This window comes from Spermophilus citellus, assembly GCF_964194105.1.
Source record: "Spermophilus citellus genome assembly, chromosome: 2".
NCBI classification, from domain to species: domain Eukaryota; kingdom Metazoa; phylum Chordata; class Mammalia; order Rodentia; family Sciuridae; genus Spermophilus; species Spermophilus citellus.
Genome location: NC_138183.1, coordinates 65,398,387 through 65,422,761, shown reverse-complemented (window position 1 = coordinate 65,422,761; position 24,375 = coordinate 65,398,387). Strand labels below are relative to the sequence as shown.

At 36.1% G+C, this 24,375-nt stretch overlaps 1 protein-coding gene across 1 annotated transcript in view; it reads right to left on the bottom strand.

The window, feature by feature from the left end:
- Positions 1-11,331: 11,331 nt before the first annotated feature.
- Positions 11,332-24,375, bottom strand: part of PLGRKT (plasminogen receptor with a C-terminal lysine) — a 52,864-nt gene continuing 39,820 nt past the window's right edge. Inside the window, exons 3-5 of the mRNA XM_081279112.1 lie at positions 18,193-18,323; positions 17,330-17,439; positions 11,332-11,721 (exon numbers count right to left, since the gene is read on the bottom strand). Of these exons, the coding sequence (XP_081135238.1) occupies positions 11,600-11,721; positions 17,330-17,439; positions 18,193-18,323 (363 nt within the window). The 3' untranslated portion in view covers positions 11,332-11,599. The remainder of the gene's footprint in view (positions 11,722-17,329; positions 17,440-18,192; positions 18,324-24,375) is intronic.

The following is a 24,375-nucleotide window of genomic DNA, read 5'->3' as shown; positions in this document are numbered from 1 at the left end:
CCTAAAGTACAAAAAAATAAAATTTAAAAATCAATAAATGGAATGGCATCAAACTAAAAAGCTTATTAGCAAAAGAAACAATCAAGAGCATAAAGAGAAAGCCCACAGAATGTGATGAAATCTTTGTCACCTGCACGTCAGACAGGGTGTTAATTTCCAGGATATATAAACAACTCAAAAAACTTAACATAAAAAAAATGTTTAACATCACTAGCAATTAGAGAAATGCACATTAAAACTACACTGAGAGTTCATCTCACTCCAGTCAGAATGGCAGCTATCAAGAATACAAGTAATAACAAATGTTGGCAACGATGTGGAGAAAAGAGAACGCTCATACATTGTTGGTGGGACTGCAAATTGGTGCAACCACTATGGAAATCAGTATGGAGATTCCTCAAAATCCGGAAATTGGACCATTATTTGACCCAGTTATCCCACTTCTCAGTATATTAAAATCAGCATATTACAGTGGCACAGCACATCAATGTTTATAGCAGCACAATTTACAATAGCTAATGTAGGGGTTCTGTGTTTGGGATTGGGGTCTCTGATAGCTTCATGACTGTGGCATGCTTGGTGGCTAAGGAAGTTTCTGTGCAAAGACACAGAATGCCTGGCTGATAGGAAATGCCAGGCTGCTGTAGCAATGCCCTCCCTGCATGAGGAGGCTCTGTGCTACAGTCTTATCAGCCTTGACCTTAATCTCAGGCACACAGTTCCTGAGAATAAAGAAACACTCTTGTTAGACAATCACAATGTTTCAACAAGCTCTGCTGCTCCTGAACCTCTTCAGGTAATAGTAACTTTAAACAATGGACTTTCTTGAGAGCTACCCAAAGCTCCTAACATTACACATTGCAACTATAGTATGTAACTGAGGAATAAACTGCATAATGTTGCTAACTCTGTAACCTACCTAATTACACAATGGACTATAATGTATTACTGATGCCAATGACCTAATGTAACCTATTGATATAAATAAAGCTGGCAGCTTGGCCATTCTGCCATTCAGCCATCTTTCCTGCCTCTGCATCTTGTCTATGTGTCTCTTTTTGTTTTCCCTACAAGCTAAGATATGGAACCATCCTAGATTCCCATTAACAGATGGGTGGATGGATAAAGAAACTGTGGTATATTTACACAATAGAATATTACTCAGCCACAAGCAGAACAACTTTATGAAATTTTGCAGTAAATGGATGGATCTGAAGACTATCTTTCTAAGTGAAATAAGCCAATCCCAAATAAAACAAAAGTTGACGTGGAAGCTAAACTACAGTATAAGAGGGGAGGGGAAGAAGAGAAGTTCAGTAGATTACACAAAGGATAACAAAGGGAAGGATGGGAGGAAAAGAATAGGAAAGACAGTAGAATGAATCTAACATAATTTTTCTATATATACATATGAAAATACCTAAGTGAATCCCACCATAATGTCTACTGACAAGAATGAGGTCCTAATTAGAATGTGATATATTCCATGTTTGTATAATTTTATCAAAATTGATTCTACTGCCATGTACAAGAACCAATGAAAAAAACAGAAAAAAAAAAGAATTTCTTAGAAAATCAAAATAATCCACATCATCCATTAAATTTCTTTCCTACTAAAATAATGTTATAATTAATCTTCAAATAATTTTAATATAGCTTTATGGCTATCAAATACTTTGCAGTAATAAACATAATTTTATTTATAATTGAATTTTCTACCAATTAGCTAACATAAGAGATAACTCTACCTTCTAGAATAAAATAATGTGGAAATAAAATTGTTTTCTAAATTCACAAAACTGAACTTCTTAAACTAAGACATCACTCTCAAATTATAGCTACATCATTTCATTGCCAGATATAATAATTTGATTTTACTAATTTACCTTCTTGGAGAAAGTTTATGGGGAAACATAAAAACTAGCACCAGTATAATTATTTCAGGATATCTTCATTCAAAAATTTCCTGTTTCTCTAATCTCTTAGTATCTAAATGGAATAGAGGCAAATCTAATCACTGTAGTTATATAAATTAAAATCACACTTTTAAAACCAAGAGTGAGAAAGAAAGAACAAAATTAGCAGACTAGAAAAAGTGAATCATGAAATAAAATGTGACAAAAATTTTTTAAAATAACATGATTTACAGGAAAACGGATGGAACACATTATGTTAAAATAACTGGAAAGTTCAGGGTCACATGACTTCTGAAATGTGTAAATTAGAAAATAAAGTGGAAAAGAAAATTGGGGGTGGATCTCACCAAAATTAAAGGCAGATCAGTAGAGTAGAAGAAAGGGAATATGGGGAGGGAGGATGATGGGAAAAGAGAAAATATTAATTATCATTTGTCATTTTACTTGCATTATTATTACTCGAGTAGTGGAAAATATTTTTTACTTATAAGAGCCTAATCAAAGTGGGACATAAAAGAGATTGAAGGCATCACATTAAAAGAACAGTGGCCATATCATGAGAAGCAGTAAATACACACTGATTCCAGGAAGACTGCCTCCGTGGATTGTGTGGAGGACAAGATGTGGGACATGGACCAGGACAAGGCTGAAGACATGTACTTCTGGGTAGTGGCCCTTTGTTTTGTCTGGCCTGTAAGTTTCCTTGGCATTGTCCTCATTCTTTTAGGTTGAAGGCGCCATTTTAGATAGCACTCTCCCTGGCTTTGTCCAAGGCATTTCATGGTCTTACAGCCATTTATGAAGCTGTGCAAGACAGCTGTGAGAGGAGTTAGCCAATCCTGGAGGTTTTGTTAGGATCAGTCATGAAATATAGGAATTTCTATCTTAATCCCTTTAAATTCTGATTGCAGACATACATGACACTGAGTTGTTTATCCTCTTCTTATATGTCTATTAGGATGTGGGGGAAAAGGTACACTCATACACTGCTGGTGGGACTGCAAATTGGTGCAGCCAATATGGAAAGCAGTATGGAGATTTCTTGGAAAATTGGGAATGGAACCACCATTTGACCCAGCTATCCCACTCCTCAGTCTATACCCAAAGGACTTAAAAACAGCATACTACAGGGACACAGCCACATCAATGTTTATAGCAGCACAATTCACAATAGGTAAACTGTGGAACCAACCTAGATGCCCTTCAATAGATGAAAGGATAAAAAACGTGGCATATATACTCAATGGAATATTACTCAGCAATAAAAGAGAATAAAATCATGGCATTTGTAGGTAAATGGATGGGATTAGAGAAGATAATGCTAAGTGAAGTTAGCCAATCCCCCCAAAAAACAAACACCGAATGTTTTCTCTGATATAAGGAGGCTGATTCGTAGTTGGGTAGGGAGGGGGAGCATTGGAGGAATACACAAACTCTAGATAGAGGAGAGGGGTGGGAGGGTAAGGGAGGGGGGCATGGGGTTGGAAATGATGGTGGAATGTGATGGACATTATTATTCAGAGTTCATGTATGAAGACACAAATTGATGTGAATATACTTTGTATACAACCAGAGATATGAAAAATTGTGCTATATGTGTAGTAAAAATTGTAATGCATTCTGCTGTCATATATAAATTTAAAAAATTAATTTGAAAAAAGAAATCTATACTTCAGAGATATATAATGCTAATAAATATGTGTGATCAATAGCCTATACATGTGTTATTATAATGTTAAAATCAATATTATACAATATATATAAATCATATAATAATAAATATAAAATATTCTAAAAAAATTTTTGCTCTTTTTTTTCATTTTTATCTCTCAGAACAGTTCACCTGAGAGTATAACCTCAATTTGTATATCCTTAACTAAATAAAATTCACGGTGTGGAGGCCAGCACGGTGTCACATGCCTGAAATCTCAACGGCTGGGGAGGCTGAGGCAGGAGGATCATGAGTTCACCAAAGTACTAAGCAACTTAGTGAGACCCTGTCTCTAAATAAAATGCAAAATATGGCTGTGGATGTAGCTCAGAGGTTGAGTGTCCCTGAATTCAGTCCCTGGACCAAAAAAAAAAAAAAATTGAGATTGTGGAGTCTCACTGTTTCCTACAAATTACAGGATTTCATTCATCTTTATGGTGGAAAAATAGTCTACTGTGTGTCCATTCATCAGTCAGTGGCCACGTGGGTTAGGTTTTTTTCTGGGCTATTATAAATCGGCCCTCAGTCAACATTGGATTGGAAGTCTTTTTGGTATGCTGATCTCCTTTCCTTTTTTATTCTTTTGGGACAGCTGGATTATATGGTAGATCCAATTCTAGTTATTTCAGGACCCTCCATACTTTTCTCGATATAATTTGCATTCCCAACAACAATGTGTAAGAGTTCTTTTACTTCACACCCTTGCCAGAATTTATGTTTTTTGTTTTCGTGGTTTTGTTTGTTTGTTTGTCTTTTTGATCATTGCCATTCTGACAGAGGTAAGATGATATCTCATTGTAGTTTTTATCTCCATTTCTCTGATGACTAATGATATTAGGCATTTTCATATATTTGTTGGTCATTTGCATTTCTTCTTTTGAGAAATACTTACCCAGATCACATGCCCATTTTTAGATGGATGGTTTCACTGGTACTGACTTTTTTGAGTTTCTTTGTCTCCTGGCTATTAATCCCTGATCCTAAGAATACTTTGCAAAATATTTTTCCATTCTATTACTTCTCTTTTAACTGTGAAGAGTATTCCCTTTGCTGAAAAGAAGCTTCTTAGTTTGATAATGATGTGTTTATTTTACTTTTATTTCCTGTGTTTTGGGGTCATATCTGAAAAATCACTAATTATACCAATGTCTTGAAGTATTCCCTCCATGTTTTCTTATAGTAGTTTCATAGTTACTGGTCTCATTTTTAGGAGTTGATACATTTTGAGTTGAATTTTGAAGAAGGTGAGAAAATGGTCAAGTTTAAAACTTTGGCTTGTGCTGTTTCCCCAGCACATTTATTGAAGAGACTAGCTGTTTTCAAATGTATGTTCTTGGCACTGTTATCAAGAATCAGTTGTACACAGAGGTGGTTATATATTTCTGGGATATATATTCTATTCAGTTGGTCTATGTGTCTGTTTTCATGCAAACACTGTGCTATTTTGGTTACTGTGGTTCTGTAGTATGTCTTAAAATCACATACTACAATGCCTCCAGCTTTGTCCTTTTTTTTTTTTTTTTTTTCGAGATTGCTTTAGCTACTTGTGCTTCCATATGAATTTTAGGATTGTTTTCTCTAGTTCTGTGAAGAATGCCATTGGTCTTCTAATGAAGATTGCATTGAACCTTAAATCATTTAGTGTAGTATGGACATTTTAACAGTATTAATTCCTCCAATCCATGAACATAGGTGGACTTTTCACTTTATTCTTTTTTCTTTTTTTTTTCTTTTTGGTATCTTCACTTTCTTTCATCAGTAATTTTCATTGTAGAAGACTTTTGTTTCCTGAGATAAATTGATTCCTAGGTTCTTTTAGTTTTGTTTTTGTATTTTTGTTGCTGACATAATGGGGTCATTTTCATGATTACTCATTAGCAAATTTGTGATGGGTTAATAAAAATGCTACTGATTTTTGTTGATATTGTATTCTTTACTGAAATTGTTTATCACTTCTTGTAGTTTTTTAGTGGAGTCTTCAGGTTTTTCCATACCTATATCATATCATCCACAGTAGATAATTTAACCTCCTGTCCTCCTAATCATATTTCTTTTATTTCTCTTTGTACTCCAATTGCTCTGGCTAAATCTTCCAGTACTCTATTGATTAAGAGTAGTGAGAGTGGACATCCTTGTATTTTTCCAGATCTTAAAGGAAAGGCTTGCAGCTTTTCCCATTCACTATGTAGTTGCCTATGATTTTGTCATATATAGCCTTCCTGTGTTGTTGTACATTCTTTCTATACTTAATTTATTCAGGGATGTTATCATGAAGAGATGTTGAATTTTATCTAATGCATTTAATGCCTGTGCTGAGATAACGTCTTGTTAATTTGCTCAGGCTGGACTTGAACCTGTAATCCTCCTGCCTCAGCCTCCCTAGAAACTGAAATAACAGGCATGTGCCACAGCACCTGTTAACCAAATTTTAAGAAAGAATGCCCATTCTTCTCAAACTATTTTTAAGTTCCAAAAAAATTAAAACAAAGAAAAACCTTCCAAACTCATTATACTAGAACATCATCCCCCTGATACCAATAGGGAGACAAGAACACAACAAACAAAATGAACTATAGGCCAATATCCCTGATACCCATCCTTATCTCAAGAAAATACTAGAAAATCAAGTCAAATCTACAAACCTATACAAAAGGTCATTCACAGATTCAGGATGGTTCCATATACATAAATCAGTAAGTGTTAATCACAATAACAGAATGAAAGACAAAAATTACATAATCAATTTACACAAACCTCCCTATAATATTTCAATCTATCAATATCTCTAAACCATTGACTTGTACATATATTCCACAGAATGTTTTGACCACAAATTAAGTCTTCTAAGGAAAAAACAAATTGAGATTAGCACTCTATCATTTAACCCCATGACACTTTTGACTGGGGACAGAAGGTTTTCAGCTGTTAGTTCTCATTTCAGAATGAGAGGGAGATTGCTCGAATCAAAAAGGTGGTTAAAACATTTATAAACTCAAAACTGTCTGAATCATGAATTACAGGGAATGGAAACTCCAGTTTTCATCAATAACTTGATGTTACCCCACTTTTGAGTTTGAAAATTAAGTTGGCTGTTTAAAGGATTCTGATATACTTTATACATAGCAACAAACATTTTTATAACTGTACATATTAATTTATTATCAAAATTAATTGTATTGGCATGCTAAATAAAATCTGATAATTTCAGTTTAAAAAAAAAAAGTCTTACTCAATGAAGGAGTTGATCTATGCAGACTATCAGGAAACCAGGACATGCGGAAACCACCCCAAAAGAAACAGTCCTCAGTCACTCACCCAACAATGTTGCTACCAGCTCTTGAGACTTGAATTTAACTGTTCCAGATTTGTAAGCATCACCACTGATAGAAAATAAATAGATGTGAACTGTAGGAACATGAGGTTAAGGGGATAATTCTATGAACCAGGCTGATTCTGCTGATCCCACATACTTTCTTTTAAAAAGCAATTTACCACAGCTCCTTCACTGGTTTGTATAGGGGGGAATGAGGAAAGGGATGGGGTTGTGGGGATGGGAAGAATGGTAGACAGAAACAGACATTATTACCCTATATACATGTATGATTATACTACTAGAATAACTCTGAACCATATACAGATAGAGGAATGAGAAGTTGTACTCCATTTGTATACTATATGTCAAAAATGCATTCTACTGTAAAATAAATAAATAAATAAATTTAAAAAAATAAAAAATATTATGCTGACTCATAGTGGGGTAGGTAGGTGGAACATGGGAGGAATAGATGAATTCTAGATTGGGAAGAGGGGTGGGAGGGAAAAGGAGGGGCAGGGGATTAGCAAGGATGGTGGAATGTGATAGATATCATTATCCAAAGTACATGTATGAAGACATGAATTGGGTGTCAACATACTTTATATACATAATTAAGAAAAATTGTGGTATATATGTGTAATAAGAATTATAATGCATTCTTCTGTCATTTATTTTATTAATAAAATAAAGCAATTTTTACCTGCCTGGCTTAAGTCAATAGAATATGTTAAATTCCTCAGCAATAAACCTGTTATCTGTAAACCCAAAAGGCTCCTTCTACCAATAATAAGAGTACAAGTTACCCTGAAGAGAAGGGGTAGATCTTATTTTATGACCCTTATATAGACCAGATTCCAGAATTCAGGGAAATGTGAACCTCAAGATTGTCAATATGAACCAAAGTGACTGAAAGTTGCCTTCAATCTTTACCAGGTGCATTGGAAACTTAAAGTCTAATATAATCCTGGTCTCAGTCAAAAGTCAAGAGGTAGAACTGGGTAGGACTCTCTGGAAATGAATTTCATGACTACTTTTTCTATTTCTATGAAGGACTTTATTGGAATTTTAATAGGAAGTGCATTGAATGTCTATAGCACTTTTGGAATATGGCCATTTTCATATTATTAATTCTGCCTATCTATGAATATGGGAGGTCTTTTTTTCTTCTAAGGTCTTCTTCAATTCCTTTCTTTAGTGTTAAGTATTTTTTATTGTAGAGGTCCTCCACATTTTTTGTTAGATGGATTTGCAAGTATTTTTTTAGGCTATTGTGAATGAGATGGTTTTCCTAATTTCTCTTTCAGATACTACATTATTGGAATTATGGGTGCTAATTTTATATCCTTCAACTTTGTTGAATTCATTTATGAGTTCTAAAAGTTTTCTTATGGAGATTTTTGGATCTTCTAATATAGAATCATGTCATGACAAACAGGAAGAGTTTGAGCTCTTCTTTTCCTATTTGCATCCATTTAATTTCTTTCTTCTGCCTAATTGCTCCAGCTAGAATTTCAAGGAATATGTTGAATAGAAGTAGTGCTAGAGGACATCCCTGTCTTGTTCCAGTTTTTAGAAGGAATGCTTTTAGTTTTTCTCCATTCAGAATGATGTTAGCCTTGAGTTTGTCATATATAGCTTTTACAATGTTGAGGTATGTTTCTACTACCCCTAGTTTCTGTAGTGTTTTGAATGTGAACGATGCTATATTTTGTCAAATGCTTTTTCTGCATCTATTGAGATAATGTGATTTTTTGTCTTTAAGTCTATAGATGTGATAAATTATGTTTATTGATTCTGTATATTGAACCAACCTTGCATTCCCTCAATGAACCCCACTATGTTTTTTGTATGCAATTTTCCAGTATTTTATTAAGAATTTTTGCATCTATATCCATCAGGGATATTGGGCTGAAGGTTTCTTTCCTTGATGTGTTTTTGTCTGCTTTTGGTATCATGGTGATACTACCTTCAGTTTGGAAGGTTGCCTCCTTTTATATTTCATGGAATAATTTGAGGATGATTGGTCCTGGGTTCAATCCTCAATGCCAAATTAATTAATTAATTAAAATAAAGTGAAAAAAAGTAAATTCATGTGTGAGTGTGCTTATCAGCAGTGCTTCTCTTGAGATAGAATTATGAACGAACTCAGTTTTGATGCCAAGATAAATCAATACAAGTGAATGGCCTGGTGGTTCCTAGGGGATCCAGGATCTAGTTATGGTGCACACCAGCACAAACCCCATGTAAGGTCTTTAGCCAGGTCAACACTTGTAAGAGCCTCAAAACTATACTTGGTGAGCCCTGGCTAGAGTATATCAGGAAAGTTTAGATAGCATGATTGAACTTAAGGGGGGCAAAATACAATTCCAGATTTTGACGTGGTCTACAAATCATTTTAGGCACCCATTAGCCACCAGTATTCTTCCTACCATTTCTTTGTTCCCATGTTCCCCAGGGTCCCCAGTTAACCCATGATTAAATGACGGGAAATTGCTTTCTCCTCCCTCTATGACTTCAAATTAGTTTCCTAGCACTGTTCGTCTTTCTTTTTCCTCAGAGTATTCTCAAGGCTAAACTTCTAATTCAGGACCCCCGGTCAGTGCTCAAGTGAACCACTCCATCTTATGTCATTGCTTGAACTCTAGGGTTTCTCCCTTCCAATCCACTAATCCTGGTAAAAATCCAAAATTGGATTATTTCACTCAAATCACCCTAATTAGAGTCCAGGAATTCTTGGTGTTACACCCAAGGCCCTCCAGGAGTTGAATTGTGTCACTAGGTTCATTTCTTTCAATTCCTACATGTGTGAGGCATGGTATCAGTTGCATCCCACATTTCCAGCTATGTGGGAGATAACAAGTTTAAGTCCAGCCTGGTCAATTTAGCAAGATCGTGCCTCAAAATATAAGATAAAATGGGCTGGAAATGTTGTTCAATGATGAGTTTCACTAGGATCAATCTCCAGTACACACACACACACACACAAAGTTTCCCAGATTAAAAGTCCCTTGTTCCAGACAGCAGAATGATCCTTTGAGTTTTGCACACATGGTCCTGCACTTGTTCAATCTCCTTTTCCTGAGTTACCATTTATCCTACTTTCTTTCTCTTTGTGGAGAATGTATATGCATCTTTTGAGACTTGGCCTAAGGTTCTCTTACACTTACAACATAATTGTAATTGCATGAACATTGATATGTCATCAGCTCCTTAAAGATAGGGTCCTCATCACATTCACGCTTGCTCCCACCCTCAGATTTCATCACTTGCTACTCCCCCTGACTTTCTTTCATTCTTTGGACATATGGAGTCTCAGAGCCTTTCCTATAGCTCTTCTCTTTGCCTAGAGATGCCTTCTCTGACCCCACACCCTGCTCTGCTATTCACAGACTGGCTTAGTCATAATTCAGGTCACAGTTCAAATGTCACCACTTCAGAGACACAGTGTCTGCAGTTCCCGATCTAAAGAAGCCCTACCCTATGCTCCCAATCATTCTCTTAGCATCTGGTTCCATTTCCTTTGAAGCATTCATCACCACAAAAAAATAACTTTGTTTACTTCATGTTAGTTTGCTTCCCTTCCTTGTTCTCCCACCCCTCTCCAGAACTTACTCATATAACCAGGATGTGGGGTTCTCTTATTCTTCACTGATGTAGCTCCATTGCATACAACAGTACCAGTCACACAGCAGCCTTCAATAAATACCATTGGAATAAGAGTAATATATGCAGGGTATACATCTGAAGGAATAGTATAAATAGAAGTATAGATTTCCCAGTGAATCCAAATTAATCAATGTGATTCTATAACATGTACAATCAGAAAAATGAAAAAGTATATCCCATCCATGTACATCAAAGTGCATAAATGCATTCTACTGTTATGTATATCCAATTAAAATAAATTTAAAAGGTAAGCATTCCAATCAACCTTATTCTACCTCTCTCAACTATGTTCTGAGTCATTATTTGAATGTTGCCACATTATGTGTTTCATAGCACTTCTTTGCATGTTTAATATAAGACCTATTTCAAGGTTTTTTCCAATACAAACAGTGTAGCCAAACTATTGAGTTCAGATCCAAACTCTACCCATGTATGACCTTGAGCAAGTAATTTCACCCCTTTTTGCCCCAGTTCCAACATTCATAAAATGATGCCTCATGGACTTACTAGGATGATTACAAGAACATGTACACAACACTCCAAACAGTCTCTCCATAGCAATTTCAGTATACATGTTAGTTATTGATATTGGTTGTTTGCTATTATGTGGGGACAGGGCACTATTGATAAATTGAAACAAAAAAATCACCTGTAACAGTTGAATATGATGCAGAGTGTTTATGTGCAAAAAAAAAAAAACTGTAAGCAGCAGGATATTTGCTTCCAGGCAGTACAATTTATTATTTTTTATTTAGACAATTATAAAACACACACATATATATGAAATGTAAAATTTTTTTGGAGTACCCCATGATTTTGTGTTGAATGCTATAAACTTTATTTTAAAATATTTTGACAAAATTCATCTTGCATTTTATTATTTAAAATAAAATCCATTATATCAAAATCTTGAGCATTTAAAAAAATTATGAAAAACCATGATTCAAGCCAACAATTCTGTGCTTTGAGAGTCAGTGGGTAAACCCTACTTCATTTGTCCATGAGAAATTTACTCTGTTCCCTTCTGGCTTTTTCAAGGCTTTCAAAAGTGATCATTCCTTTTGGCAGCTGCAGCATACTCTTTTCTGTTTCTAGTATGTCCTCAGCTTCACCTTAAACAAAGCATAGATAGATATATGCAAGGTGACAAAGTGGTCATCAGCATATTGTGAGATGGCCTGATTGCTGTGTTCCTATGACAAGCTGTAACACCATATGGGGCCATGTCCTCATACCCCACAGTTTAACTTTTCACTCATTTTCCTCAGAAGTAATGCACCAATGCATACCAGAGAAAACACAATGATGAATTCTGAAACTTGTAGACCAATAAGATGCCAGCATTTTTTTGAAACAAGACAGCATTTGAAAATGAGAGGAGAAAGAACACCAAGATGAGCAATATTTCTTTCCTTGAACCAAAGTCAGGATCATCAGTATTAATTGCGTCTGAACTCTATGTAATTTCTCCATTTCACGATGGAATGAGATGCAGAAATTACAGTCATTCCCGTTGTCCCTTAATATAAATGAAGTGACAGGAGAGAAAGTCAATTCTACTAAAAATTCTAATTTTTCAGGAAAGCTATGTTTTGACCTGAAATTACTCACAAACGCCCAAAATAATATTAAATATTCCTTAGTCTGTAAACATGCATACACACACATGTACATTATTTTTATACATCCCCAGACATTTTTATTTATTTATTTTTGAGACAGGGTCTTACTAAATTGCATAAGACCTCACTAAGTTGTTGAAGCTGGCTTTGAACTTGCGATCCTCCTGCCTCAGCCGCCCAAGCTTCTGGGATTATAGACATGTACTACCGTGCCTGGTGTATATATCTTCTTTTTTATAAATAATTCCTCTTTCAAACAAGAACTAAACAATGTAGTGATTTCTTGGGCCCAGTGACATTTGCTTTTATTACTGAAAACAAATTAACAAAAAAATTTTAAGAATTTGTTGTTGACATTCTATAACCCTGCATATGAATGAAGACAACTGCTTGCTATAAGTACTCCTCTTTTAATACACTATTTAATTAATTAATTAATTTCTATTGACAATTTATAAGTATATACTTATGGGGCATATGTTGATTTTGTATTCATTTATACATTGTATATTTATAAAATCGTGGTACTTAGCATATCCATGACCTCACTCATTTATCATTTCTTAATTGTACTCCAAACCCATGAAGCAGGCTACAATTTTCAAATTATAAGAACATTTTAACTATCTTCAAACATCTTTTTTTGCCTCAATTTTAAATATCAAGTAAAAAAGTAATAAAATTATATATAAATAGTTGGCCTTTGAGGAAAGACTAGATGTTTTCCATGTAAGATTCAGTCAAACAGGAATTACATAATTTAGAATCATCACTATTAACAGGGGAAAATACATAATCTCAACTTTTTATTGTGATGTTTCCTGATGCATTCTAAAGCTATAACATTTTTAAAGGAAACTCACATAATTTGCCTTGAAATTTTAAATTTTTGATTGATAAAATTAATTTCCAAACAGATAATCAAATTTTTCTAGAAAAAAAAACTTGCCTTCCTTTAATAATATGTTCAAGCGAATGCTATACAATGGAATTGATATTCCTTAATATTACATATCATCTTTTATGAGGCACTAAGAATTCTATTCTCCATATAAATAGGCATATTTGAGCATAGACTAATGAATTCTTAAGCAGATGAGTAATATGAAACTGATCAGGCAATGGATATGAAATTTAATATTTGTAAATAAATTGTGTACTGTTTCCATCTTAAAATGAGTTTATATTCCAAAAGTTAACTCATAAATTAGTGTTTTTGGAACTCAGAATGCAACACAGTAGTGATGCTATCAATCAGTTTCAAGGCTATCCACAAAAACTATTTAGCCCACAATACAGTTAAACCATGATACCAATAGTACCTGAGTCTAAATGAACATTTTTTCTGTGTGGAAAATGCATTTCCACTTTCAAATGGAAATTTTGAAGAACCCCTCCATCTCCCTAGGCCTGGGAATGAAATGTTCTGCTCTTTACTCCCAATACCTGGAGAGGAGTGTACAACTCTTCCTTTGCCATACCAAACCAGTATAATAGAACGATGATAGGCTCATGGCCCAGGACAACACAGGTTGGTAAAGCCCATGTTCAATGTGCTCTGTATTGAAGGGTTAAAAAAAGGGACACAGGAATCTTTATTAGAGTGTGAATCTCAGAGAAGTGGTAGAAATTTGGGAGACACTTATGTCCTAGACTAATGGGCAACTCTATCTCCCTAGAACAGGAATGGCTTCTTTGGCAGCAGCACCATCTTCTAAGGTAGCAAGAGCCAGGATCCTGTGAGAATAGTGTTATTGCAGAGAGTATTTAACAACCAGCTCTCAAAATAAATAAATAAATAAACCTGTTTACTATAAGTTTCACATATATATGTAGCATACAATAAAGCATGTAATACTCTTGATCATAAATTTCATGTAGCAAATTGATTCTCACTGAACGTTTTTGCTGATTTTTGTGGAACTCTTGAATCCATAACTAAACTATAGTTGCAGTTGATGAGAGAGTATAATTTCAACATGAATGATGATTGATGTTTTCATTTACACTAAATAGTAGAACAAAAGTGAAACAATGATGATTGTATTGGAACTTCACTCATTTGAGAATGTTGTGAACAACTTTGCTAAATCAGATAATAGTTTTTAAATACTTGAAGAATATTTTCTTGCATTTTTACACTATTCACAATATAAAAGAGCTAGTAAGCTTTTTCAGTGCTGTGACTGAAAGAGCTGACAAGAACAATTTTAGAGGAGGGAAAGTTTATTTGAGGGCTCACAGTGTCAGAGGTCTCAATCTATTAACAGCAGACTCCATTCCTCAGGGCTCAAGGTGAGGCTAAACATTATGGCAGAAGAGTGTGGCAGAGGGAAGCAGCTCACATGACGATCAGAAGCAGAGCTAGAGACTACTCCCCAAATACAAATATATATATATACAAAATATATAGCCCAAAGCCATGCCCCCAATGCCCACCTCAAGCCATGAGGAATGGAGTCTGCTGTCTATGAATTGAGACCTCTGAAACCATGAGCCCATAAATAAACTTTTCTTCCTCTAAAATTGTTCTTGTCAGGTCTTTCAGTCACAGCAGCAAAAAAAGCTGAATAAAACAGAAATTGGTCCCGAGAGTGGGTTCATTGCTCTGACAAACCTGACCATGTGGTTCATCAGAATTTGGAGCCTTTTGGAATTGGTATGAGGAGTACTGAGATGGTTAGCAGTGCAAGCTGGAAATGCTTTAGATTATTGTAAGCAAAGGTTAGTGGACGATTCTGGTGGGAGCTCAGAAGACCAGAATGCCAATAGGACTGTGAACAGTGAAAACAGGGCTCAAGAGGAAAAGGAACACACTATTGGAATTTGGAGTAGAGGTCATTCATGTTATGGTCTGACTGAGAAGTAGGCTGAATTTTGCCCATGTCCAGAGACTTTCTGGGAAGATGATTTCAAAAGCAATGGACTTCCTAATCTGGCAGAAGATATTTCTAGACAGCATACCACTCAGGTGGTGACATAGATATTGCTGGTCATTTTTTAACCAAATTTATTATCATAATCTGGAGCAAAAATCAGAGCAGAAAGATTTGAAAAACTTGGACTTGAAAGGCAGGAGAAAAACTGGGACTAAGGAAGTTGCAGACCTTACTACCACTAAAGAAACGCTAGAGACCTTGCCCAGAGACAATGAGAAAGCTTGAGGGCATCTCAGGAGCTGGTAAGACTACATCCATCTCAAGATCAAGGGAGAAAAAGTAAAAATTCTCTTGAGATAAGACCAGTGGAATACCTTTCTTGCACAAGGTGGCCTAGGAAGTTTTTTTCAACATGCTCAGCTACCCAGGAACTCAGAGGCTGCTGTAGCCAAGGTCCCTGGAGACTTGGCTACTGCTCGAGATGGTGGCAGACCTTGGTATCAACCCATGGTGCTGATTCTGCAGGATTACAGGATGTTGGAGTTAGGGGGTTATGGAGGCTTCCACTGAGATTTCAGAGGAAGGCCTTGGAGGCCAGGCAAAGTGCAGCAGGGTCAGAGTCCTGCAAGCACTCCCTGAGAGGGCAATGTGTGGAGATTTGAGGAGGAACCCAAAGCTGCAGTGGAGATCCCCAAGAAGTGCCAGTAATGTGGGACGTCATCTTGGGAAAGCTGCAGGAATAGAGGTGAGACAAGCAAACAGAAAGGCCACTTGGGCTTCAACAAACAGGACCACAGAAGAAGATCTACACAAGCCCTTTGGAGAGAACATCATAATGACATGGCTCCAGATGCCAGACACAGAATTACCGGACTTATTTCCCCAGCTGTTTTTCAGTCTTGCTTTGGTCCTATCCCTTCTTTCTAGGCCCCTACTTTTCTGAATGGAAATGTTTACTCTGTACCATTATATATTGGTTACTTGTAAATTGTTTTGATTTTTATAGGAACCCATAATGCAAGTTTTCCCTGAGTCTCAGAAGAAACTTTAGCCTTGAACTTTGAGCAGTCTCAGGACTGTTGAGTCTAGGGGGAATAGACTAAATGTATTTTGCATTGTTAGATGAATATGAGCTTTTGGGGGTCAGGAGCAGAATGTTATAGTTTGGATGTGAGGTGTCCCCCAAAAACTCACATGTGAGAAAAGGCAAGAAGGTCAGAGAAGAAATAATTGGGTTACAAGAGCTTTAACCCAATCAATGAATTAATCCCCCATGACATTAATTTAGTGGTAACTGAAGGCAGGTAGGGTACGGCTGGAGGAGGTAGGAACTGGAACATGGCTTTGGGGCAGATATTTGTATTTGGCAAGTGGAGATGTCTCTCTCTCTCTCTCTCTCTCTCTCTCTCTCTCTCTCTCTCTCTCTCTGCTTTCTGATCATCATGTGAACAGCTTCCCTCTCCCACACTCTTTTGCCAGGATGTTCTGCTTCACCTCAAGCCCTGAGGAATTGAGCCAGCCTTTTATGGACTGAGAACTCTGATACTGTGAACCCTCAAATAAACTTTTCTTTCTTTATAATTGTTCCAGTCAGATCTTTTAGTCACAGCGGCTAAAAAGCTGACCAAAAAAAAAAAAAAATGGCTACAGATACAACAATTTAGCTTAATTACTACTATTATTTGGCAATTTTTTTTCATCTATTTCTGAAGTCTAGACTATGGGTTGGCAAACTTTCATGAAGGGTAAAACATTTAGGCTTATGAGTTCAAATGTCTCCATTTCAATGACTCAGCTATTTCATAGTCATGAGAAAATAGTCATAGATAATGAAAAAATAAATAGGCACGGATTTGTTTCAGTAAAACTTTATTGTCAAAAATAGTGAGCTAGACCAACCCCTGATATAGAAGATCAAAAAAATAAAAATTTAAGCCTTGACTTGGCATTTAAAGTTTTCCATGGTGTAAATACTCCCACTATGACTTACCTTATGCTACCACTGGGATGTCACTAAAATGAAAGTTTTAATAAGTAGATATGTACTGGGGATTGAACCCAGGGGTGATTTACCACTGATGTACATCCACAGCCCTTTTTTTATTTTTTATTTTGAGACAAGGTCTTGCTAAGGCTCTTAGGGCCTTGCTGAATTGCTGCAGTTAACCTCAATCTTGTGATCCTCCTGTCTTAGCCTCCTGAATCGCTGGGAGACTTACCTTTCATTCTTTGTAGAAGAGTACCATAGCCCAAGTCATACTGATAGATGAAGACGAAGCTTAGTGGAACTATAGGGAAGAGGAAGGCTGGCTTCTTTTGTTTTATTGCTCTGTTTCAAGAATGAAAAAAAAAACATTATCAAGGAATAACCTGTAAATACATAGATCCATACTTGAAGAAAAAAAGATACCTGCTTTCTGGAAGAATGCCCTCCATGGCAGAAGTTATTTAATTCATTTAAATCTTGTAGGGAAATAAGAATTCCCTCACCCCAAATCCCTTTTTTTTTTTTTTAGTGCCAAGGGTTGAACCCAAAGGCAATTAACCACTGAGCCACATCCCCATCCTGTTTTTTTGTTTGTTTGTTTTAATTATTGAGACAGGGTCTTGCTAGATTGCTTAGAGCCTCGCTAAGTTGCTAAGGCTGGCTTTGAACTTGCAATCCTCCTGTCTCAGCCTCTTGAGCCACTGGAATTACAGGTATGCACCATCAGCTGCTCATTTTTATTTGACTTTGACACTCAAATTCCTGTTTTTAAAATGGATGAAGATTAAGAGCTACTATTCAGGGACTGCAGAGATAAACCCACAAAGGCCCCCTATCTTGGTATCAAGTCAGTCCTCTCCCTAATTTACAAAGTGGAGAAAAGGACAGATGAAATCTAAGGAACTAAAGGCAGGATTTACTATTATTAAGCTGGTTCTACAGAGTTACCACCAAGGATTAATCAATAAGAGGTTTTTTTGTTTACATGTACACTGTTTGGACCAAAGTCCTATTTTTGCCAAATTAATGTGATTATATTAAAGACAAAAGAAGTAGATTATTTTTTAAAAATGTTAAAGTAAATAGAAAACATACCCAGCTGTTAAAAAGATGGTTGAAATGCCATAAAATGTTCCAAAATATTTGAGGAATTCCCGAGACCAAGCAACCTGCATGGCCATTTGTCTTTCCCTCATTTCATTCTGCAACGTTAGCTGCCTTTCCAGCTGAGGAAAAAAATGAAAGACAATATGTGGTTACTTGTCTTTGAATCTAAACATAGAGTTGATAATCTGGTTTTCCAGTGGATTTTCATTCTTAATTGTTTTGAGTCCTTTTTTTTTTTTTTTTAATCTCAATAGACTTTGACTAAAGTCCCTCTGGACACTGATCTCCAACTGTTACTTTGACTGTGAAATTTTGGAATATATACAGAATAGATATTGATATTCCATGTTTGCTTTCTGAGGTCTTGATTGCATTTGGTCCAAGCCTCAAATATATGTTCAACTTTTTCTATTATATGTGAGGAAAGATCTATGGATTTTTAAACATAGATACATCTTATCTGGCTTTATTGTTACCACTTGCATGAAACTAATTTTGCCTTCCAAATCCATCCAACTACAGACTGAGATTCACTTTGAGCATCAGATCCATATCACAATGTGACATGAAGATAAAGAGGTGCTATTTGGGGACATCAGTGGAGATTTTTCTTTGCCTCTTTTTTTTTTCTTGTGTCAAGTTCTTTGCCAATTTAGTCAGTGCCTTTTGCTGCTTTGGAACATAAAGCAAATAATAGCTCAGAACACAGGAGTCTGAATATCAGAGTGCATTTTTAGGAAATACACAAAGAAGTAACAGACTGAAAGCCCAAGCCTATTATTTGAAGAGAATCTGACTCTGGAGAGACAAAAGTATTGTTTTCCTTTTGGCTTTTTAATCCGAAAATATTGGGACTGCATATCATTAGTAACTCTGGAGGACAGAAAGTCTAGGTTTTATGATGAAAGAGTAATAACATGACTCAGTTTCCTCGCCATTCCCTTTTGTATAGTGGGTAGGAATTGAGAGAGGAGAATGAGAGTTTCCATGTAAGATAAGTCTTAGCTATTTGGGGTTACTTGGGGGTTAAAGTACCAGGAAATGTAAAGCAAACCTTAGATAGACTTGGGGTTCCCAAACAAAAGGATTTGTGGCCCTGCCTCCTATTGAGAATTCTTAGAGGGGACAGCTACAGTAGGGTAGCAATGGTTCTGGGGCATATCCAGGCATAGTCTCTCTCAGTTATCAAGGGGTGTGGAGAAAGTCTGCAAGATTTTCATGTCACCTGGAGAGGGGCACAGGAGAAATACAAAAATTTAAGGCAGGTGGCATATCAGAGTTGCCATGGGACCCCAAAACAGATACTTGGGTAGTGATTATAAGCTAGAGACTGAGAAGACAGCTGGATCTCAGAGGATTCACAGCACCCAAATCTGTAAAGGTGATGACTAATCCAGTCTGGAACATGACTAGATGCCCTCAGAGAAAATCACCTGGTACTGCCCAGGTTGATCAAACAGAAAATAACAGCAAAAAGGCCTGCTTCTACCAGATATGCCTCCCCTAATATCTGAACTCAAACCTAGATTGTTGCAAGGAAAAAAATGAACAGAGAAGGAGAGAGGGCCAAACTAAATTCAATATGAGAAGTGAGTTTTAAATTGAAGTAATGAAATCACTTTGACTTATCAAAATTCAGTTTGCCCTCATCAGTAGAAATAGAGGTTCATTTTGAGCTCAGAGGGTAAAGAATAAATAATGTGTTTTGTGTACATGATTATTTAGTGTATGAAATCCACCCTTGCTATGTTACTTATTCACAAAATTTAGATGACATTTCATACCATTTCCCAAAGTCATGTAAATGTAACAATCATTGGTGTTTTTGATCAAAAGGCATCTGGATCAAACAAGATATGGAAGAACTCAAGATTAGTAGTTCTAAACCGTAGCTTACCACCGTGAGCATCTGGGGAGTTTTTCAAAGTCCCAATGCCCAGACTCACATACCAAACCAATTAAACCAGGTGGGACCCATTAAATCAGGATCTGAAGGTAGAATCAGGTCTAAGTATTTTTAAAAGATGTCCAGAAATTCCAGGGGGCACCCAGGATTGAGAAGCATTGCCTGAAAAGAACTAACTCACAGATTAGGTTTTGTTTTTTTTGTTGTTTGTTTGTTTGTTTTCTACCAAAGATAAAGCTGAGTTAACATTCTGGAGCGAATGCCCTGGGAACTCTCAAAAATTATGAGGGTTTTTAAGGGTGGAAGAACTAACCAGTATTGTACTATTATAATGAACATACAACACTATCAAATGCATACAGCTTGACATCAAAGACCAAATCTCAGTGTAGACAAATTTTATAAATCATCCAAGTATCTCAAAAAAGAAGAAGAAGAAGGAGGAGGAGGAGGAGGAGGAGGAGGAGGAGGAGGAGAAGAAGTAGTAGTAGTCGTCATGGGATACAAGATGGAACACAGACTGTGACCAAATACTCTGATCGTATTACAAATGTGTGACATAGCCTCACTGAAGGGATAGAAGGAAAGGAATGATCTAACTAACCTGGAAAATAGTGTTTTGTCTAGAAACTGTAGAACTGAAGATTAAAAGAACAACATGAGCATTGTGCTCTATTTGGTAAAACTATTTCTCACAGGGTATAGGTTAACAATTCTGAAACGGTTTTACCTATCTACTGGACAGGAACAAACAAGGAAGTTGATGGCAGATGGTGGGAGACATGTTTCTAACTATTGGAGATTTTAAACAAACAAGGGGAAAAGGATAGAATAAATCATGTGGTCATGGTTTAGAGTCATGACGTCAGTTTGAACTCATGGTTAGGTTAATGTGGATGCATTTGGAAAGATAACAATACAGATATGCATGCAAAATGAATTGGTGTAATCATAAACACCAACTTAGTTCTGTCACTGGGAGGACACAGAAGTGATCACAGCCTTTTGCCAACAAGCACACCCAACACTCAGATGTAGTTTCTAATACTACTCTCCACTAAAACTTTCCCCCAAAATCCAAAACTTCTAAATCATTATCAAAAACTCTTTAAAGCCTCAGCTCCAAACAGTATCTGGTATGTTATAAACCCTATTAACTGAGGTTAAAACAATTCTAGAATTTAAGTAAAAATCATAAGGATGTTTTCTTTCCTCCTGGATCTCTCCCATTTGAAAGAGTACAGACTTCTTTGTTTAATATTTAATGTTCTACTGTCAAATCCAACAATGTACAAAGCTAAGAGCTCTACTCTGTAATCCATACATCAAAGAGTTAGAGAATCAAGATATAATTTTTAAAAAGATCAGAAAACCCTTAAGCAAACCAGGATGCTTGTTTCTAATTTATTATGGCAACTGATACACATAAAAATCATAATGTGGCTTCCATGGAGTTTTATTCAGCCATAAAAAAAGAATGAGATTATGTCTTTTGCAGGAAAATGGGTGCACCTGGATGGAACTCTATGTTAAGTGAGATATGTCAGACTTGGAAAATCAGTGTTTGTATGTTTTCTCTCATATAGGGAAGCTAGAGAGGGAAAAGGAAGGAAAAGAGACCTCATGAAAATAGAATAGAGAGCAGTGGTGTAGAGAAAGGGAATGGGGAGGGAGAAGGGGAGAGCAATGGGAGGAATGGAGGCATGAAGTAGACCAATTTATACCAAGTGCATGTACAAATATATCATGATGAATCCTCTATTATGTATAATTATAATACTTTGATAAAATTTTAAATAATAATAATAATTTTGATGGGCCAGGATTGAGGCTCAGTGGCACAGAGCTTGCCTAGCATGTGTGAGGCACTGGGCTTGATTCTCAGCACTGCAAATACATAAATAAAATAAAAGTCCCACTGAAAATTTTTTAAATATTTTAAAAAATAATAAAAATCTGTGTCACAGTGTATGTGAAATTCTGTGCTAGTTACATATATCAACTTTTCCCCCAAATCCTAGGTTAGTCTTTGAGTTGCAGACAATGGAATCCACTCTTACCACTAGCTTAAAAAAAAAAAAATTAGTATAGGATATTTGGAAGCTTAAGAATTTGGGGGGGGGGGAGCCATGGAAATAAGTTTGCATTCTACACTTTCAGGAACATAACCAGGAGAAACTCATTCAGAACTTAGGACTACCCTGGGGGAACCACACAGCTTCTGCCATCTCCACAGATGCTCAGGATCAAACACTGAAACTCCACATCCATGACTCCCAAAATACCAGTCACATCTACTACAGTGCTTACAAGAAGACACAATGTCTTCTCAAAGTCTTTACACCACCTATTTCACCTACTTCACCTCCCCCGTCACCTTCAATGGTGCCTTCACCTCCCAAGTCTCCTTGAAGGGTGCCTTTATCTCCCAAGTCTCCTTCAGGGCTTTACAAACTCCCTTGAAGAATCAGGCCAGATGTGAAACCCCACTGCAAGGGAGTTTAGGAAACTTGTCTTTGGCTTCTAGCCTCTGTTGTTAGATAGGCATGTTGTAAGGGAGTTTGAGTGGAATGGAAGTTGTACAACCTATTCCCTGACACTTAAGGTACTATCTCAGTTCATAGTTGAGGTAACTTAAGAGCAGAGTTTGAGTGATTTCCCTTTGGTTACAGTTAATAAGTGCAAGTCTGAGATTCAAACCCAAGCCTGCCTGCTCTAAACCCAACCTTGCAGTCTATTGTAAGTAAACTTGCCAAAATTGAACCAATATCGAAAATAGAGGTAGAATGGACAGGGTATATGAGTGCCATCTCAAATATCTTTGGCTTTCTGTGTAATGAAGTATTAGTTTGTTTTAAAAGGGAAGGAAATTCTGAAACATTCTTCAACCTGGATTAACCTTGAATACACTATGCTTAATAAAATAAAAAGCCATCATAAAAGGAAAAATATTATATAATTCCACTTATATATGAAATAAGTAATAAAATTCATGGAGACAGAATACAATGGTAATTTCCAGGGACTGGGGGAATGGGGAGTAGAATTTAATGGGAACAGAGTTTCTGTTAGGGAAAATGAGTATGTTCTGAAGATGTCTGCTGGTGATGGTTGCACAAGGAAGAGGCATGGTGCAGAAGCTGAGTGCAGGCCTCACAGTCATACTGACTACATTTAAGTCTTTATACTACCACTTACTAGCTTTGCACCCTTGGGCAAATCCCTTAATCTATCTGTATCTCAGTTTAATCATAAATGTGGATAATCATGGTAAACACCTCAAGGGGTATTTCAGCATACTTCAGCATACTGAAGACATTATTATTAATGAGAATAGCATGTGGAAATAGTAAGTTGATTTTATAAGCAACTAAATTTAAAATACACCTCTCTTCAATCTAGTAATTTCACTTTCCAGCAGGGTTAACACTCAGTAAACACTAATGTTTTTTTTCCTCTTCTTCCTTTTCCTTTTCTTTTTTGTTTTTATTTTTATCATCATTATCATTATTCCTATGTAGCTATATGTTCTGATGTGGAAAAATCTGTAAGTTATTATTAGATGGGAAAGGTAAAGTATAAAGAGGGTATACTATGCAACCACATGTCATTTGTGTGCACATACATACTCATTCACTCATTCCAATATGCCTAACTATGTACTTCCTTTGAAAGACTATTAAGAAACTAGTAATAGTGGTTGAATCTGAAGAGATGAACCACGTACCTGGGGAGAGGGATATAAGGGAGATATCATTATAGATAGACCCTCTTGTTCTTTCAGAATTTTGTTTCATGCATGAATCAAAAATATTACATTCAGGGTTTTTTTTCTTTCTTTCTTTTTCTTTTCTTTTTTTAAGAAATAAAGCAAATTTGCTAAGCCAACATTTCAGAATGAATCTGTACCCAGGGTGCCTGAGAAGTAGATGTCTATTTTTCCATCTGACAACAGGGAAGTGAATAAGTAGTGGAATATTTATACAATTAAATGTGCTGAAGCTTTTTACAATCTACATTGTAAAGGCTGTCTATAATACTAGAAAATGATAAGACAGTGTCAGCTCAAAAGGCCTAGTACAACAATGTATAGAATATGATAACAACTAAATAAAAACAAATGTAGCACAGGAAAAAAAATAAGAAGAAATGTTAAGCATGGCTGTATTGGGTAGGACTGTGGTAATCTTTTCTTCTTTCTATAGATATGCATCACATAAATTTTGTTTATGAGTTGTTTCATTCCTTTATAATAAAAATGATAA